At 47.2% G+C, this 18,977-nt stretch overlaps 1 protein-coding gene across 5 annotated transcripts in view; it reads left to right on the top strand.

Annotated features, from left to right (window-relative positions):
* SAMD4A (sterile alpha motif domain containing 4A) overlaps positions 1-18,977 on the top strand; it is a 210,630-nt gene that overhangs the window by 162,748 nt on the left and 28,905 nt on the right. For all 5 annotated transcript variants that reach the window (XM_057731924.1, XM_057731926.1, XM_057731927.1 and 2 more), the window contains 3 exons: positions 6,981-7,090; positions 9,268-9,354; positions 16,882-17,215. In XM_057731924.1, coding sequence (XP_057587907.1) covers positions 6,981-7,090; positions 9,268-9,354; positions 16,882-17,215 — 531 coding nt within the window. The remainder of the gene's footprint in view (positions 1-6,980; positions 7,091-9,267; positions 9,355-16,881; positions 17,216-18,977) is intronic.

Genomic DNA, 18,977 nt, shown 5'->3' on the forward strand with positions numbered 1-18,977 from the left:
GAGGGAACGGTGTTCCTGAAAGCATGGTTATCAGACAGCTTGACCAAGTGCATCATCCAATGGCTTGAGTGGTAAGGACGCATGGGAGCAAAGTCTGGAGAGGGAAAAGCCAGATGCTAGGCTTTGCAAAAGATTGGAGCTTTCATCCTGGCATCGAAGGAATTTAGCAGCAGAATGACCTGTATAGATTTGCATGTAAGAAATAGGACCTGGACAGAAGAGTGGGAGACATATCAAAGCAGAGGAGGGGCAGGGGGTTTTGGATTTGGAGACCAGCTGAGAGGTGGGGGATGTTTCAGTAACTGAAGAGGAAAATAATTTTGGATCAAGCCGAGCAAAGGAGACAAAGGAGTGTGTTCGTGGGGGTCTTCATAAGATAGACTTGAGGGAGCTCTGAATTGAATTGCACTGATTGAACGTAGACGGAGATGGAGCAGGAGGAATCGGACGATGCCCAACTTTTTGCCTGGGACATCTGGGTAGCCCATGATGTCATTGATAGCAAAGAGTAAGTTGGAAAAGAAACAGACTAGGGGGGATAGCGTGGGGCGGGCTGAGTGTGGGCACCTGTAGAAGATTCCAGTGGAGGTGTGCCAGCCAGGACCACAGTGCACCGTGCTCTCCCCTAGCCCAGCCTCCCTAAGAGCCCTGGCTCCCCTCCTTACCTGCACAGTTGAAGCATTCTGCCTCCCTGGGATCAAGTTGATGTGGGGAGTTCACTAGACTTCTGGCTAGTAAGGCCCATAGATTTAGGCTCCTAAGACTGAGAAGCTCCATGATTTTCTCATTGCAGTTGTCTGTGTGACAGGGTGGAGATGGGGAGTGGGGTCTATTTCTCTTGATAGGAGTTTCAGTCTCACCATTATGAATTAACATTGGCTGGTATTCTTATGAGGTATGACATTATATTAATATAAAAATAGGGGTAATTTAAACTTACGTTGTTTGTATATAGACATGATAAAGGTAAAAAGGAAACCTTTGGCTCCAGTAACCTTGATAGAAACATAGCAATTAAGAACAGAGGGAACCAGTGACTCTGAAAATAGGCTCAGGATTTCTTTCCTAAAGGATCTTAGATGAAACTTATGTAAACTTTTTTTCTCCATAGCAAAGGAAATATATTGCCTGTTCTGAAATAGCTGGTTTGGGGTTTTGAGTCGTTTTTGAAATGTAGACCTTTGAACTTCTGCCTGTCTTAGAATGAGATTAGGGAAAAGAAAAAAAAAAACATTGAGAAGCGTTATTGTTGTAAGACAAAGGAACCCATCAGAAACCTTTGTAAGAAAGGTTGTGAATACAGCATTTCCGAGGGTCATAAGGGTGTGAATGACGGAGAGGGAGTGACACAGTCCCGTGTGTGGCTGGGACACTTTTCAGCATGGCTGTCATGGGAACAAGTTACTATTTTCTGAATGCTGACTTTCTAGACGCTGTCTCGAATTCATCTAACTTAAAGGCCAGGATTTAGTAAATTTACTTCACTTTCTTTATTCCCAAAAGCCAACATACGACTTGCGTGGAAAGGTCCTAATGGACTCAGACTTGTGCTCCCTCTTCTCAGACAGGCAGAGAGGCCCTGATGTCTTGACAAGCAAATCCCCAGGATTCCCCCAAATTCTAAAGGTCGTGAGACTTGTAGCTGCTATTCCTTACAAGGTGTCTTCAGCTAAAATGCTTTAAGGACAGCTTTCGATGTGGAACCCAGCTGCTGTTGGCGCAAAGCAGGCTGAGTAGAACACCATTTACGCATGTCATAGCTGATGAAAACTGCAAGAAATTTAGTCCTTCTGTTTGTATCAAACGCTTCAAAGTGGGTATTTTACCCAAACTCGACCATCTTTGTGCCTTCCGAGACCCACACATGCTCCCCACTAGCATGGAAGCCGGAGGCCACCATGGACACGTCCCACCATGGTGGAGCCCACTCCAGCTCCGTGGGGACCAGAGACCAAGGCTTCTTCTTTCTTTCACTCAGAGGCTGAAACAGCATGGGGCTGTTCATTCCACTCTGGCCAAAATTAGGCAGACTTCAGTTATCTTAATGGTGCTGCTGGACTTCTGTTCTTCATTTTTGAAAGGCATGTTTTCCTTCTTGTTTCAACCCTGAAGAGTCAGTCCCTTCTTGCTTCTAAGTTGGCTCTTCTCTCCCTCAAAGACCAAGGATGCAGTCATGTCTTGGAGAGAGAGAGGGAGTTGTCTGAGATTAGCTTGGCTCTCTGTGGCAAATGGGAGCTGCTCTTCCACCATCACAGTGAAGCTTCCTGTGGAAAAGGAGGCTGTTTGTGGTTCTCTCTTCCAGGGATGCCTTGCTCTCTGCCCTTTACATCACTCTCCATACTGGGCTCTTCTGCAGTATCGGTTCCATCTTTCTCTCTCGTGGGGCCTCCTTGTTTGTGGGGCAGGTGCTGCATGGCCTGTTGACCTGAATGATGTTTGCAGCCATTCCAGCATCAGGCATTTGAGCAAAGCAGCCCAAGTTCTAATTGGAGCTGTAATGTGTGTGAGCTGTAATATGCACCCCAAAGCCTCTCTGTGGCTGATTTATCCAAACTCTAAAAGGTAAATAGAAGTCAGCATAATTGGAAACTTGATCCCATTGGTAAAGACCAACAGGTAGACATACAGCATATGAAAGACGGGTGAAGCACTGTTACCAGAAACGTCCATGAGAAGATAAACCACTGTGGACTGCAGCACAACCTATAGGAGCTTCATAAAGGTGGACACTGTGGCATGGGGGCCCACCGTCTGCACATGGATGGTGCTGCTTTCTCCCAGGAACTTCCTACCCTTTGCCCTTGTCAGTTTCCTTCATGGGCTTCTCTTCCCACACCTTCCCCTAAATGCCTGGTGCTCCCAGGGCTCCCCCTTGGCTCTCCCCTCTTCCCTGAGAGATCTCACCCACTACCATGGCTAAAATAACTACCATGTGTGACTGACAAGGAAAGTAGTTCTCCAGCTCAGTCCCCTCTTCAGAGATCTTGACCAGTTGACTTCTCCACCATCCAAGGTGATGACACTCAGCTGACCTAAGGTAGAGGTCACCATCTCTCTCCTCTCACCCCAAACCTGCTGCCCCCCCTGTACTTTCCCACCAAACCTGACTCAGAGGAACCATCCTTTGTCTCCCCTACTCCCTGTTCTTCCTTGATCTTCAAGTGCTGTGTATTTGCATCCTTTCCTTCTCCTCTGCCACTGCCCTCCTGAGCCATCTCCAAGAGCTTCCATGCATCTCCTGGCCTCCACTCCCACATCATCCAGCCCAGGCTTTACACTGACAGCCGTCATCATTCTCACATACTCATCTGATTGTGCCTCTGCTGCTCAGAGTTCAACAGTTCCTCGTCACCCAAGCCAAGGTTGACTCTCCTTGCTTCAGCACTACAAATCCCAATCATCTGATCCTTGCCTGTCTGTCCCGTCTTGTGTCTAAGCTCTTCTGTAGAATTCACCCAAGCCTTTGCTTGGCCTGGAATGCTCTCTTGGGTCTCTGCTTTGCTTATGCACTGCTCCTGCTTCTTGTGATGGCTTCCTTATTATGGTCTGCCCAGTGACTCCAGGGCTAATGTTACTGTGAAGCTGTCCTTCACTCCCCAAGGCAAACCCAAATGCCCTTGGTTCTGTGCCCATCCTCCGCCCCAGAACTTTGAGTAAACTTAGCACTTGTCCTGCAACTTTTATAATTTTTTTGTGAGTTCTTTTTGTATTAAAAATTCCTTGATGGCAGGGACGTGCCTAGCTCCCATAATAGGCATTCGATAAATGTTGAGTGAGCAAATATCAGGATGCCCACCCGTGGCAAGGAAGTCAGCTCCAGCATATAGTAAAAGCATCCTTATCTTTCTCACACTGCATAAGAGAGTAACTTTCTAGTTTGGGACCTCCATTGGCATGTTCATCAGAAGCAGCCCAGGTGAAGTGTAACAGCTGTGTGCCAGCCAGAGGAGCAGCCCAGGAGGCGTGCATGCTTCTAATCACGTATCAGCCACTCCAGGAAACACCCCTGTTTGTCTGTGTCTTCCAACCATAGCCACAGCTTTGCAGGATAAAAAAGAAGGTCTGAGGTTATGTTAGCTGATTCTCAGCTTTGCATCCAACCTTGTAACATCTGGACCATGGGAAAGGACCTGAGCTTTTAGTTAGAATTTGTCCCTGGCCAACATCTTACGGAATCTAGCCTCCAAGTCATTGGAATTCCTGACTTCAGAGGAGTGAAATGGGCGAGGCACTCAGTTCTCTGGTTTGTTTCCCTCTTAATGGCGATTTGTTTTAATCCCTGGCAAAGGGAGGTGCCTCACCGCCAACCGGGGGGTGAAAGGTTAGTAGGCAGCATTCTTAAGAACTGGGATTCCCTCTTCTTTGTTCATCAGTTCACATTGCCAGAGGAGATGGCACATGTCACTGAGCTAGGAACTGACCCTCTAGGAGCAGGGTCAGCTTGCCTGCCCAAGGGACATATGGCCAAGAAGAGCTTGCATTTCCCCGGAACATGTCCAGAAATAACTCTTCAGGAAGGCCTAACTCACCGTGTTCTGAAGTTGTGTAGGAATCTTTTCTAGGAAAATGACTCCCAGTGACCTACATTTTGATGAAATGAGTGAGGCAGGCTCTTCATACCTCTAACCAGGGACATTCTAGTTGTCAAAATGCTTTCATAGAAAAGAATGAGCACTGATTGGACTGAGACTTGCCAAGCCAAGATTTGGCACCCCACTCTCCCCGACTCTTAAAACACCATGTTGTCACCTTGGCTTATAAAGCACCCAGTCTGCAACATGATTTTAGTAGCTCCGGATTCCATTTGTTTTATCATCAGTGGATTTTTCATGAATAAGCTATAGGGCACCCAATGAAAATTTAGCCCATGAAGTTGCTCCATACTCTTGTGACAGATTGTACCCAAGAGTGGCATTGGGTTACCTACACTTCTCTGAATTATGATCATGGAGTTTTCTGAGCAGCTACTTGGGGCCTTTCAAAGATGTAAACAACAAATGTGAAACGTAGTGACAAAGCAGTAACATGTCAGTGGCCTAAAAGCCAGAGATATATCTATTTGCTGCTCACTCTGTGGAAGTACTAGTGCTGCTTTAACAACAAAAGCATGGTGGAGAATTGAGTCTGGTCAGCCAGTTCCAGGATGTCACAGAAGAGAAACAGATGTCCTGGACTCTCGCTCCAACCACAGTTTGAGTTGAGGAGGATGTAAGGATTGGTCCTATGTGCCTGGGGAAGCCTTATCTCTGGTGGTTAACAGTGGTCCCAGGACTCTCCACTTGTCACAGTAGAGTGAAGGGCCTCCAAGCACAGAGTCAAGTGAATTCTTGCCTGAGATGACTGAGTCTGTTCTTAAAATGCCATTGGATATCCAATTCTGTTTCTCCAGAAATTCCTCCTCTTTGGGCCTTCACTTTACTGTAAATCAAGAAGTAACCTCACCAAGCCCACTCCCCGGCTATATCTTTGCATTTCAGGTGATCATCCCATACCCACATTCCCTAAAAGTGGGCTGGGTTTACCCAGGAAACAGGGCCTGACTTCAGAGTAGGCCAGGCCTCTTTAATCAATCCCAGTTAACTACTCTAAACATTAAAAAATTAGAAGTTTCCTACTTATTTTGTAGTGTTTGTGGATTGTCAGTGCCTGAGAATAAAGCATTTATCAATAGACAGTATCTTGCAATCAACATGTTTAGTAATGGATAATAATTCCTAGAAAGCGTGAATAACATTTACCCAGTGCTTCAGCATTTCAAAGGACTTTACAGTCACTGTTTATTCAGCCTTCCTACTGATGAGCTCTTTGGTCCTCATTCTACAAAAAGTTGATACAATGTAGGAAAAATCTGGGAATCTGGCAACCTAGCTCTAGTCCCCATTTCACCACATACTTGCCCTGTGATCTAGATTTAATGACAATTTTGCCATCTGTAGAATGAGTGGGGGTGAGGGAAGATGATTCTAGAGAGTTCTCAAAGATCCTATCAGCTCAAAAACCCTGACTTAAAAGAGCATGGGCAAGCGCTTTGTTTTGGTTGTATTTAGCAAGGTAATAATTCTCCTGTAGATTTTCAAGACAGTTTCTATTTAATTTTCCTAATTCTAGAATCCCAAACGTAGGGCTTATTTCAGATGTGCTTTGGAATTCCCATTATCCCATAGTCTTGGCAATCTTTGGACCTTTCAAGTCCTGATGTGTGGTTGACATTCAAGGAGAAGGTCAAAGACACATCCAGATACATGCATTAACTTAGAGAAATGGTCAGCAGACACACACACGCGCACACACGCACGCACACGCTATGTGGTAGTTTTGGTGTCTAGGATGCCCTTATTCCCACGGGGGAACAGGAAGTCAGAGGAAAGATCAGACTAAGAATGACAGCGGCTCCACGCATGGGGAGAGTGCTGCTGCCTGGTTTTTTTTTTTCCCTATCACTGTGGATGTGGCAGAATCAGCATATGGGGATCTGCATTAAACCTAGAAAGAATTATCTTGAGGATGACGACTCCTCATGTGTAGTTTAACATTCTAAGTCAGTCCTTTCCAAATCAACAGTGAAGTAGTCTGGCTAAAGCAGTGAATCCTTGCCATTTGGGGGGTCATGAACCCCTTTGAGAATCTTACAGAAGCTGTGGATGACCTTCTGCCCAGAAAACCACCCATATAGTCACAAATTGGGTTGTAATTTTAGATAATTGCTGTATGCTCTGAAACTCATGGACCCCAAGTTAGCTACCCCTGGTGTAAAATAGAGTAAAGAAGCCCAACAGTGGGAATATCAGCACTAGATCAAGACTTCTAAGTCTGTAATTTGCTGCCAAAATTAAACAGTGGTAACATAAAGGTTTTTTTTTTCTTTTTTTTTTCCCTCTGACCACCACCTTCTTTTCCTTTCTCTCTTCCCACATCTCTTGTCATCTCTTCTCTTTCTCTCTGAATTTCTCTCCCCACTTCCTGCACATCTCTCACCACAGATGTTCCAGCCTGGTTAAAAAGCCTCCGCCTGCATAAATATGCTGCGCTCTTCTCCCAGATGACCTACGAGGAGATGATGGCCCTCACTGAGTGCCAGCTGGAGGCTCAGGTATGTATTTGGCTGGCTGTCCCCGAGAAGGTACCCTGGGTGGAACCTGTTCAGGTCCAAGGTAGGCCTTGTTTGGACCCATACCTGTACCCACCTGGTAGCTTGCCTTGTTCTAGGAACTGCCAGGTGCTGGCCAGCATGACATGGTAAGTAAGGCTGGGTTCTTGCCTTCAGGGTCCAGTAGGAGATAGAAGACAAACAGGTAACCACAGAGCAAATGAGGGTGAGAGGGAGTGTTATGAAGAGGAAATAACCTAGGTGCACACTCCTAGGGTGCTAGGGAGGAATCAGAAGAAGTAACATGGACCAAGACCTCAAAGAGTCTGTGTCCCTGCTTTTGTTTTCCATGCCCCCTCCCTCTGTCTGCCTGGCCAGGGCTGGTTTGGAGGATGATAGATTGGTGGTGTATTGTCCAGTCCGGTTACAAATTAGCTAACTTCTAATACTTAGGAAGTAGCAGCACCAGGTCCTGTCTCAGACCTTCCCCAACACTTGTGCAAACACGTGTTCAGACTGATCTTAGTTGGAATGGAGAAAGTTGTACAAAATATTTTCTTCTAACCACCCTAAATAACACGGGACAGCCATAGAGGATGGGATTACCCCAGGTCTCAGATGTCAGTTCCCTTCTATGTGTCATAAAAGGACAAAATTCCTCCTTCCTTCTGTGGCTCCTGAAGCCCAGGCCAGTCAACAGAACCCCTGAAACTAAGCATGTTTCCTACCATGCTGTGCTTGGGCAAATAGATCTGACCAGTGTCTTTGTTTCCCTTGTTTAAAATGCTATTTGCATGTTTCAGATTGACCTCAGTTTCCTTTGAGCGGTGATTTGAGAGAATTAATGGTCTGAATGGGCTAATAGTATTTCCCCTGCAGGAAGAGGAGATTGTACCATTTGGGGCATGGCTGGTCTGGAGGCAGACCTCCCAGCAGATCCTGGTTTCCCATTGCATATTCAGTACCCACAGTTAACCTCTGCAGGCCTGGCTGAATACCAGTATTGAGATGTAAGACAAAGCCCAGAGTCACTGCACATTCTCAGAGAATGAAAGGCCGTAATTTCAACTTCCTAACACTTCTCCCACTGCTTTTTTATCTCGATTGCTCCTTGAGATCCCTAGGATTGATGAAAACTGCTTCTAAGAGCATTCTTGTGTTTGGGTCAGAGTTGAGAAAAAAAAATCTCGGTCCTCAGTTGTTCAACGTGAGAAAAAACAAGAAATAATTGACACAGAGGGCAAAGCCATAGGCCAGCACAAACATTTCAGAGTAAAAATTCACTTGAAGCCAAAGTCAAGGCTAAACAGAAATATGCCTCCAGTGCTTCATCTTAAAGAGTGGGTTTAGATGTCACTTGGGTCTTAATTTTCCTCAGTAAAGGCAATACCTCTGGTGTTCCCATCTTTTCCATCAGTAAGAGAAATTATATGAATATTTTTGAGAACTCATCAGAAGTTTGTATTAGACACCTGATTTGAGAAAGAACCTTCTATTTGGAAATTTGCAGTCTCTCTAGTCAGCAAACATTTAACTGAATCCTTGGGCTCACCACTGCTGCACAGTTAAGAAGATAAAATCCATCACCCTAACTGTGATTCCTAATCCTCTATCTGAAGTGATGACTGAATTATAGGTTTAAGTTCTTCTCTATTCTGGTTTTCCTTGTGGAGACCCAGGAGGGGTTGCAAACTGACAAAAACTAGCCTGTGTTGTCTGACACTAGGTGAGAACTGCACTGGATTTCATGCCTCCTCGAGATGGGTAAACATAGGAGAGCTTTGAGAAAGCAATGCATATCTCTGCATGGGATTGGAGCCTTCAGGGAAACTGGAAGGGACCGAAATGATAAAACCTGGACACAAGGAATGAGTGTGTGACTTAAAAGTGATCTTTTAAGACTAGGAAGAAATTTCATGCTGGGTGGAATAATTGGCTGTTTCTCATTCTCCTAAAGGTCACAGCCAAAAGACACAGACACATGTGTAGCCAGATGGAGTTAAAGTATTTAGTAAGAAGAGGTTGATGACAGTGGATGTTGAAGAGAGAGACAAACAGATATTTACTAGTCTGCACACATGTGGGAACCAAGAAGACTGTAAAGTACTAAATAGCTTCCAAGAATCTCTAAGCTGATGCTTAAAAATTTGTGCTTAAATATAGCTTTTACTTCATTACAGAATGTTACCAAAGGTGCAAGACACAAAATTGTCATCAGTATTCAGAAGCTCAAAGAGAGACAAAACCTCCTGAAGTCTTTGGAAAGGGTAAGTTATCACCAGGTGGTGGATCATTTCCGTCTTCATCGTGGGAAAATGGGCCAAGGGAAATTCTCAGTTGAAAGTGCTGTCGGCAGACCTTGTAGAGAGTATCTTCCTGTTTCCTTCCCAAAGTCAGAAAAAAATGAAGTGATTTTGAAGTGAAGTTTCCTAGTTATACATGCTTCTATGTAACCTGACCGCTGAAATGCACTTATTCCCTGGGTCCAGGCATCCCACAACTGGCCATCCCAGAGCTCTGAGGAAATGTTTTATATACATTCCCTTCTGCCTTTTATGCATTTGTAGAGATTAAGGAGGTGTTCAGCCCACAATCAGAGGCTGCAATCTTGACACATGAGTGTAGGGAATATACAGATGTGCTTCCTTCCTGCTGTCCACCCAGGGGAGGATCTGGTTTTGAGAAAAGCTGCCCCCAGAGTGGCAGACACCAACAGGTAAACCCCAGGCTTCAACAGAGAGGGTCAAAATCATTTGGCAGACAGACATAGTAGGCTCTCCAGAGAATAATTTCAGACATTAACTTACCAGAATGGGTCCCTAAGACTCTCATAGGAACCATCTCAAAAATGCAAAATGCGGTAAAAGAGTTTATTCCATTGTTAAAGAGCAGTTCATCCGCTGCTACTGTCCCTTTTTGTTTGCTGCCTAAGCATATTCTCTTATCTTTGTATCTAGATGTCACCCTAGTAAGGATGTCATTTTTAGGGTTTGGTGACTTTATGACTTCATCTAAGGTCCAAAAGAGAACAGACCTTGTGAGCCAGTGCTGCCTCCACCCCAGCGAAGGGGTGCTTGCGCCTTGCTGTCCGGAGGTGGTTGGGAGTGGTGGGTGGGAGGGTATTGGGTTGCCCAATAAGTTCATTTGGGTTTTTCCATAAGATGTTACAGAAAAGCCCAAACGAACTTTTTGGCCAATCCAGTATTGGCTGCCTTCAGAGCTTAAGTTGTAACCTCTTCCAGTAATCCCAGGGTGCCTTTGGAAGGGAGCAGAGTCTTGAGGTAGGTGAGGCTAAAGCGAGTTTTGTGAGCACATAAACATTTTAATGTAGTGGGAACTTTTTTAACCTTATTCACAAAGATGTGTGACAACATATAAAACTGTGCTTAATGCCTATCATATAAAATAAAAAGCAATATGTAGTTATGGAATATGCATCTATAACTTTATAAGGAAGGTGGGTTTTAAAACTTCTGGATGCAAGACAGTTAGAGTCTACTCACAGGCACCTCTTTGATGAGAGGCCTGTTCTTAATTAAAGTGAATCACAAAAAAAAAAAAAAAAAAAAAAAAAAAAGTGAATCACAAATAAGTAACATCCAACTGAACTCGAAGTTATTGTTGTTCTTAATTTTATGCCAACTCCTTTACCAGGCAGTGTGTCTAACAGAGTGATTATTGCCATTTTTATATAACTGTTCTCTTTGGGGAAACATTCAACAGGCCAGTTTTCTCCTTATCTGTTAAAAAGCACAGAAGACTTTTTACATAAGCATTAGATTGCTAAGCATTATAGTAAAAGAGCAATGTTTTCCACCCTTATATCTGGAGCATCCTACAAGAACTCATTCATATCTTCTGTCAGTGAGGACATGCACCCGCCTGGGAGGCAGAGACATGGATGGAAATGCACCCACCTGGGAGGCAGAGAGATGGAGTTGCTGCCGGCTCCACTCCCTGCAGCACTGGGCCAAATCAGCACACGGAAACACCAGGGCATCAAGGTGGCTCCGGTGGCCCTCACATGCCACTGACTTTCTATCTAGCCTGTCATAAGTCGGTGACACTTTCTGTGTCTGGTATTCCACACCTAGAATAATATTGACTCCACAAAAAGACCTTGTCCCTGAGTCACTGGATTGGGAATGTTAAAAAGATGACAGATGTAATACAGAGTCTGAAAGCAGCTGCTGGCCAAGAGGAAAGCAGGATGAGTTTATCTGGTGTGACTTCTTTGAGGAGGAAAGCTGTGCATCACCACGTTGGGCTTGCTTGAGAACACCCAAGTCCAGACACCCGCGAGCTTGCCCCTTCAGGAGCCGGTGGCCTGGGGGTGGGAGGGAACCTCTCCTCAGCATCCACGGAGGACGCAGCCCCTGGTTCTGTTCCCTCTTCTGTGGGACCCTCGCCTCTCCCACTCTGCCAGGGAGAGGGTTGTCGTTAACCTGTTCCCGTGTAGACCACCCGCGACAGGCTCCAGTCAGCGATTTCTCTGACATTCCCAGACATCCTCCGCTGATATGCTGCTGGAAGCGCTGTCATCATGCCCTTGCCTCCTACGGCATTCTTACCTCACAGAGAACCCAGAGATTTCTAAGGAGATGGCCAGGACCCCGCCCATGGCTAGTTCATAATCAGCAGCCGCTGCCGATAAGCTCTACGTCCAGAGCGCTTCCACGCAGTTACTCAGCACTTACTAAGCAGCTGTCTTGGACTCGATTTCCCCATCCCCTGGAGGTTCACCGTGAGGAATTTGTGGCTCCCTCCCTCGGGGAGCTCAGGACGCAAGGTGCCACAGATAGATGTGTAGCAGTGCTCTCAGAATCCAGCGTGATCAGCGTCATCGCCGAGGCCGGTGGGGCGTCTTCCTGGGATGAAACAGACCACTCCGCTGCCGTGAGGACAGAAAGCAGAGGGGAGCGGGTGCTGGCTGGAGGACTCACCAGGAGCCCATGGCCAGTGGTGGGGCCCTGAGCCAAGGCGGGACCCGTGACGGTGGAGAAGAATAAGAGAGTCATTTAGTGGCAGTCCAGGCCCTGCCAAGAGGTGCGGGCTTGGGTGTCTTGCCGTTTGGGAACTGAAAATATAGGAGGAGTTACTAGTGTGGGAGAAACGGAGTTGAGTTTGACGGTTGGAGTCTGAGGTGCCTGTGGGACACCCAGCAAAAACGGCAAGTCAGTGGCCAAGAGAACAAGTCTAGAGTCCACAAGGGTTTGAGAGACTCAGTTGTGGGTCGTTTGTGTGTAAATGGTAGTTGCTACCCCTAGAAGTGTGTGACGAGTGATAAGAGCTGAGGATGGACCCTGGGTGGGGGATCCCCAGAGGACATGGAGGGACCAAACAGGGACAGACCCCAGAGGGTCGGAGAGTGAAGGAAGGAATCCCGTCAGGGGCCATGGAAGTGTCACATCTGATGAGGAGTGAACACTGCCCCCTGGAACTGGCCACTGGTAGTAAGGGTTTCAGGGAGATGGGAGAAGAAGAAACCCAAGAACCAGGGAATGTGAATGGGTGTTGAGGCCGAGGGGTGAGGCAGTGCACACTTCTCCAGATATTTGGTAGAAAAGGAAAAAGGAAGATTAAAATGGTCGCTAGGGCAGGTTTTCCAGCATTTATCTTTAATAATGAAAATGTTTCTATGTGCTTTTATTTACTGTCTCTTTTCAACTGACTCCCAAATGGTGAAGCTGAACAATTCTCTGAGCCTGGGGACCTGGCCTGGAGAAAGGAGACACACACACACACACACACACACACACACACACACTTCTGTGTTCCCACCACTCCCCATCCTGGCAGCATCCTCACACTGTATGGGTCCTGCGAACTGTAAGCATCTTAGGGCAAGGATTCTGTCATATTTGTTTTAGACCCCCTGTCTGGCAGTGCCCAGCCTGTAGGGAGAATGGAGTTAAATGGGTGCAGGAGTGCTGTCTACTGGGTGAGGAGTCCAGCCCTTCTCACGCAGAGAAGGATGGAGCCACAGGAAGTTGTGTGAGTTCCGGGGCCGCCACTGGCTGCTCTCCCTTCCAGGTGATTTGCAGCTTGTGGCTGTGACAGTACCCTAGAGAGGCTCTGAACCAGTCTTCCTCCATGACCTAAGAAAGCCAGGCCAGGAAGGCTGGGAGAGTCAGATCGCAGCCTCCTTCCCCCTTGTCCGCCCTGAGTGGGCTGCTTGTGCAGGAGGAACCAGCCTTCTCACGTGAGCTCTTTGGCTTGGCACAGTAGTTAGTGGGCAGCTTTGCTTCTTTGTGTTCATAATGCAGGGTTATATTTACAGTATGAAGGATCACTAGAGACTTGGGCAGATTCCCTGTTTTTGTCAACGTGGAGAATTCATTCCCTCAGCCGGTCAAGGGTACAAGATTGAGCTGGCTTCCTTCTCAACATGGGCCCTCAGTGCTGAGTTCCGGGACTCACTCTGAAGAGTCAGGATTGTAACCCCCTGGTCATAGGGCCACCCCACGGAGGCTGGCACAAGCAGGAGTATTGCCAGCTGGTCGCAAGCCAGGTGTTGTCTTTGAGACGGTGGCTTTGAAGTCGACACAAAAGTCAAACTAAGCGTGACTCATGATTGTTATATTTTCAGAAAGTGTCCAACCATGATTTATGGTTTCCTTTTTGGTGTGATTGTCCCCAAAAGAATAAGATCTGAATTTGGGACAAGCATATCTTCCCTGTTTGAAGGAGTTCAGCTCTTAGCATACTCCAGATCTCCTTCCCCATCGCTGAGTAACTACAGATGCCTTCATGCTACGTGACGAGAGCAGGCAAGGTTTTGGTGGCAGTGGACAGTGTCACAGGCACGCATTTGGTCCCCTCAGCGGTGGCTGCCATGTGGGATGGCACAGCAGGCGTGCATGTGGTCACCCAGAGGGGCCTGCCAGGTCTGCCTGCCCAGCCCCCTTTCAGGGGGAAGCCTCATCCCTCCTCTCTCCTCTCCCTTGCCCTCCTCAGTCAGGGCTGGACAGGGAGGTCAGATCTCCACACACAGGTGCTGGCTGGGCAGTTGGCAGGAACTGCAGGACCTCAAGGCAGGAGTTGCCCAGGTGGCACGTAGTTTGGTCAGAAGAGGTGGCAGGGGCTCGCCTGACATGGGTCAGCTAGCTTGCCTCCATGTGCCCTGCCCTGATAGATCACCAGGTCCAGCGTCAAGGAGCCAGGCACGTGACTGCATCAGACTCTGGGAAAGGGCCAGTCGAGCCCAGGGAGTCGGAAGCCTGGGAGTGACCAGGAGTGTCCTGACTCATCAGGCCAGCAGGCACCAGCTACGGCTGGCCTCAGCATGCATGGCCCGCTCCACCAGGTTAGAAGGCAGGAGGTGGACTCTCGGAAGCCTGCTTCTTTAAAAGGAAAATGGGCTTCTCTCCCCCGTAATAGGGCGGATAGTGGCCCTGGCCAGGTTTGAGACAATTCTGGTGGCTACTTAGTATTTCACTTCCCTCAGAAGCTCTGGGTGCCAACTAGGCTGAGGCACAATTCAGGCTCTGCTTCCAACCCCCAGAACAAAGCAGGTTCCCACCAGCGACAGGGCGGGCTGTCAGTGTTCTGCTGTCTGGAACTGAAACATGCCTGTCCAAGGCTGCGTCCTCAGGTTTCCTCTTTCTAAGTGATTGATGGGAGATCTGGGTACAGAAATGATCGAGTTCCATGAGCTTGTATTCCTTGACATCATCAAGCAATTTCTCTTGGTAAGAGAGGATCCCAGGGATGGGTTGGTACTCTTGCTTCAAGCTTTTAAAATTGTGTCCCTGCTATTCTGAACTCTAAGAAGATTAAATACTTCATTAGTAATCAGGGCCCTGATTGTCATGGTCCTTCCTGTGTCCTGGGGAGAGATTTGCTGCATAAGCTCTGGGCAGCACTGTGGCAGAGGACTGGACCCATCCCCACCCCCGCCAGGGAAGACCCCCAGTCCCTGACCTCCAGCCACAGCATCTGAGCCTGTTCTGCGCCTCTGTGAGCATCTGGGAAACAGATAGACGTTTATCAGAATCAACTTGCACTCCTTTTTCTAATAAATAATGCCCAGGATATAAAACTGTGTGTGCAAAAGGATCCAATTTTGTTATATAAATTCATATACGTACTACATACAATTATGTACGTTACTGGCATACCTTGCTTCATTGCACTTCGCACATATTGCCCTTTTTTTTCTTTTTTTACAAACTGAGGGTTTGTGGCAGCCCTGAGTTGAGCAAGTCTTTTGGCGCCATTTTTTCAACAGTGTTTGCTCATGTCATGTCTCTGTGTCACATTTTGGTAATTCTCACAGTGTTTCAAACTTTGTATTTGGTTTGGTGATCAGTGACCTTTGATGTTACTATTGTAAAAAGATTACAACTTGCTGAAGGCTCAGATCATGGCTAGCATGGTTTAGCAGTGAAGTATTTTTTAATAAAGGTATGTATGCTGTCTTTTTTAGACATAATGCTATCACATACTTAATAGACTCAGTGTAAACATAACTTTTTATCTGCACTGGGAAACCAAAAAATTTGTGTGACTCGCTTTATTGAGATAATCACTTTATTACTGGTGGTCTGGAATCAAACCCACAATATCTCCAAGGTCTGCCTGTATAGTGTGTGTGTGTGTGTGTGTGTGTGTGTGTGTGTGTGTAAAATACTTATTTCTCTCTAGAATGATCTTTCTAAAACATGTCACTCCCCTGATCAAAACCTTCCCTGACTCCTCATCTCATGTAGAGGAAATTCTTGCATCCCTACCCCAGCCTGCCAACTCCTACACTCAGGCCCCTGTGGCTCCTTGGACCCCATTTCCCCCATCCCCTCCCCTACCCTGCTGCACCCTAGGCCTTCTTGCTGTTCCTCACACACTCCTCAGTGCCTTTGCTCTCGCAGTGTCCTCTGCCTAGAGTGCTCTTTCCCAGGAACCTGCAGCCCAGGCTCAATTGGGTTCCTGCTCCAATGCCACGCTCTCACAGAGCCTCCCCTCCCAGCAGCCCTGACCTGCTTCTCAGTCTCTAGCACAATGAATATTCATCTCATGGTAGGATGTAAACTCCCTAAGGGAACCCTGCTGGCTTTCCTGCCATATCCCCATGCCTAGCCCAGTGTGCAGCAGGTCAGAGCACCCAAAACATACTTAATTTAACAAAGTAGCACATGACACGGAAACCTGCAACGTTACAAATATTAACACCATCACAACCACCTGATGAGGCAGGTACTACTGTTATCTTCATTTTATACACAGGGAGACTGAGGCACAGAGAGGTTGAGTCATTTACCCAAGGTCACACAGCAGTGTCAGAATTTGAACCCAGGCATCTGTCCTAAGTCTGTACTTTTAACCCCTGCCTGTGTTGCCTGTGTCATGCACTGAATGAAGGTGTGAATGAGCATGTTCCTTCATCTAAAACAAATCACGCAGAGGTCAGGAAGCCACCATGTGACCCTGCATAACTTTGTTATACAGCTTCTAAAGTGTGTGAATGTAAACTATATAAATACATTTTAGAGAAAGGCACTGAGGAAGCCAGGGAAGGAAATGAACCAAAATCATTTTAGTGATTGTCTCTAAATAGTGGGATTTTAAAGTGATTATATTTTCCTCGCTGTACCTGTATGTATCTTCCAAGTTTTCTACCTGGGTTAACGTTAGAATGATTCAGCTTTAAATTGTCGCTCTTCCAAAGAACAGTGGAATGAAGGGCTCAGCAGCCATGAGCCCTGTCTGGGAACAGCTCAGGGCAGAGGCAGGGAGGCATGGAAGTGGGTCACCCCGGCTCCCGACCTTAATGGAGGTCTTCTCCCTCTGACCATCAGGACATCATCGAGGGGGGCAACCTGCGCATCCCCCTCCAGGAGCTGCACCAGATGATCCTGACTCCCATCAAGGCCTACAGCTCCCCGAGCGCCACCCCCGAGGCTCGCCGTCGGGAGCCCCAGGCCCCACACCCACCTTCACTGATGGGCCCAGAGAGTCAGAGCCCCGACTGCAAAGACAGCGCTGCGGCCGCCGGAGCCACGGCCACCGCCTCAGCCGGGGCCAGTGGCGGGCTCCAGCCACACCAGCTGAGCAGCTGCGACGGGGAGCTGGCTGTTACCCCCCTGCCGGAGGGGGATCTCCCCGGGCAGTTCACACGTGTCATGGGCAAAGGTAGGGCCCGATTTTCCCGCCTCCCCTTTCCTCCTCTCAACACCACTGACCAGAGCTACCTGTTCCCAAGGGCCTTCCCCTGGGTGCTGGATGCACTATTAGAGTACATGTCATTAGCCCATTTTACAGATGAGGAAAGTGCAGCCGGAGAGGCTAAGGTATTTGCATCTGAATTCCGAGCTCTCTGACCCCGAAAGGCCTCTTCCTTCACTCTGGCTCCCTTCTCTCCTACTCCTTCAGACCAGGGCCTGCTGGACCTGGCTGGTGGAGCGCTCATTGGGCCTTTGGACCTTCAGGCTAAAGGCAGCCTTCCCTCGGGCCATGCATGGTACCATGGCCATGCTGTGTGTGTCCGTAGGGCTGCATAGAATTCCCACATGGTCCTTTGGATAAGAGCACCCCTTCTGCCTGTGACTGCCCTGGGCCACACACTTACGAGTGTATCCTTGACTGTGTCCGACACTAGAATAATTTGTGCTTGAGGGGGTGTTTCACAAGAAATCTCGATTATTTAAAAAATGGAATGAATACCCATACTTTTCTTTTGGGAAGGGGAAATAGTTTTTTCCTCTTCTATTATCCAGTGTTTCAGACCATTTAAAACTGGGTTCTAACGAAAAGAAAAGGACACTTGGGTCTTCTAGGTGCAGTGAGACACTCCCTGTAGTACACGTCCTTAGCAAGACTGAAATCTGCAGTAATCTGATTCAGAGGAGATGACTTGTAGCATCCCTTGAGCTGAAATGCCAGTAGCTTCATGGTCAGGACGGGTCCCCCACTTTCTCCCTCTCCCCCACCCCAAAGTGGGCTCTTTGCTGTGTGGATTAGAGCAGATGACCCCATGGGTGGAGGTACAGGTGGGGGCAGTTAGCTGAGAGTGTGTTACTTCAACCCGCTTCCCTGTGACAAGACCCAGGTGGGCTCTGCCCTCAGGGGACTTGCACTCCTCTGACATGGTATCTTTTTAAAATTTAACCACTTTCAGATAAATTATAAAATCAATTCATGCTCTACATAAGAAAATCAAAGCTAAACAAAATAGTGAAAGGAGAAAAATACCCCTACCTAGACCCCAGGCCCTGCCATCTTCCTCCTCAGAAGTCACCACTCTTAGCAGTTCGGAATATCCCTTCAGAAATGTTCTAATTACATATAAGCACATGAGCGTCCTTTTTACACAAAAACAGGTCTTGTTTACATGTTTCTCTGCAGCTTACCTTATTTTTCACATTATATGCTTTCAGTATTTCTAGCAATACAAAAGCACCACCTTATTCTTTTTTAAAGGCTGCATCTATTCCCCTGTATGCATAAACCAGAGTTTAATAGGGCCCCAAGTCATGGACCTTGAGGTGGTTTCCATTTTTTGTTATTACCAGCAATGCTATACTAAAAATCTATGTGCCAAGACATGTGCAAATGGGACTCTGTGACAGATTGGTTATGCAGTATTCAGGAGAGAAAGGACTCGTGATGCCCAGTTTCAAGCTTCATGGTGAGGCATTTTTACTTCTAATTGATGTCTTTGCCCAACCATCTCCACCTGGCCTTCTAAACATTCCCATCAAAAGATGAGAATAGAATGGGCTACACTAGAGTGGCCATGAGCTATGCAGGGGGGAGTGTGTCCTCTCAGACTAGCTCTGCGCTGTCTCTATGAGAACTTACTTGAGTGTGTAGGTGAACGTGAACCTGTGTATGTATAAATGTGGGTATCGCTTTGAGCAAATCACCCTCTTGTGCTTGAGTCGCAGGCTCCCTG

Source organism: Hippopotamus amphibius, chromosome 4, assembly GCF_030028045.1.
Source record: "Hippopotamus amphibius kiboko isolate mHipAmp2 chromosome 4, mHipAmp2.hap2, whole genome shotgun sequence".
NCBI classification, from domain to species: Eukaryota; Metazoa; Chordata; class Mammalia; order Artiodactyla; family Hippopotamidae; genus Hippopotamus; species Hippopotamus amphibius.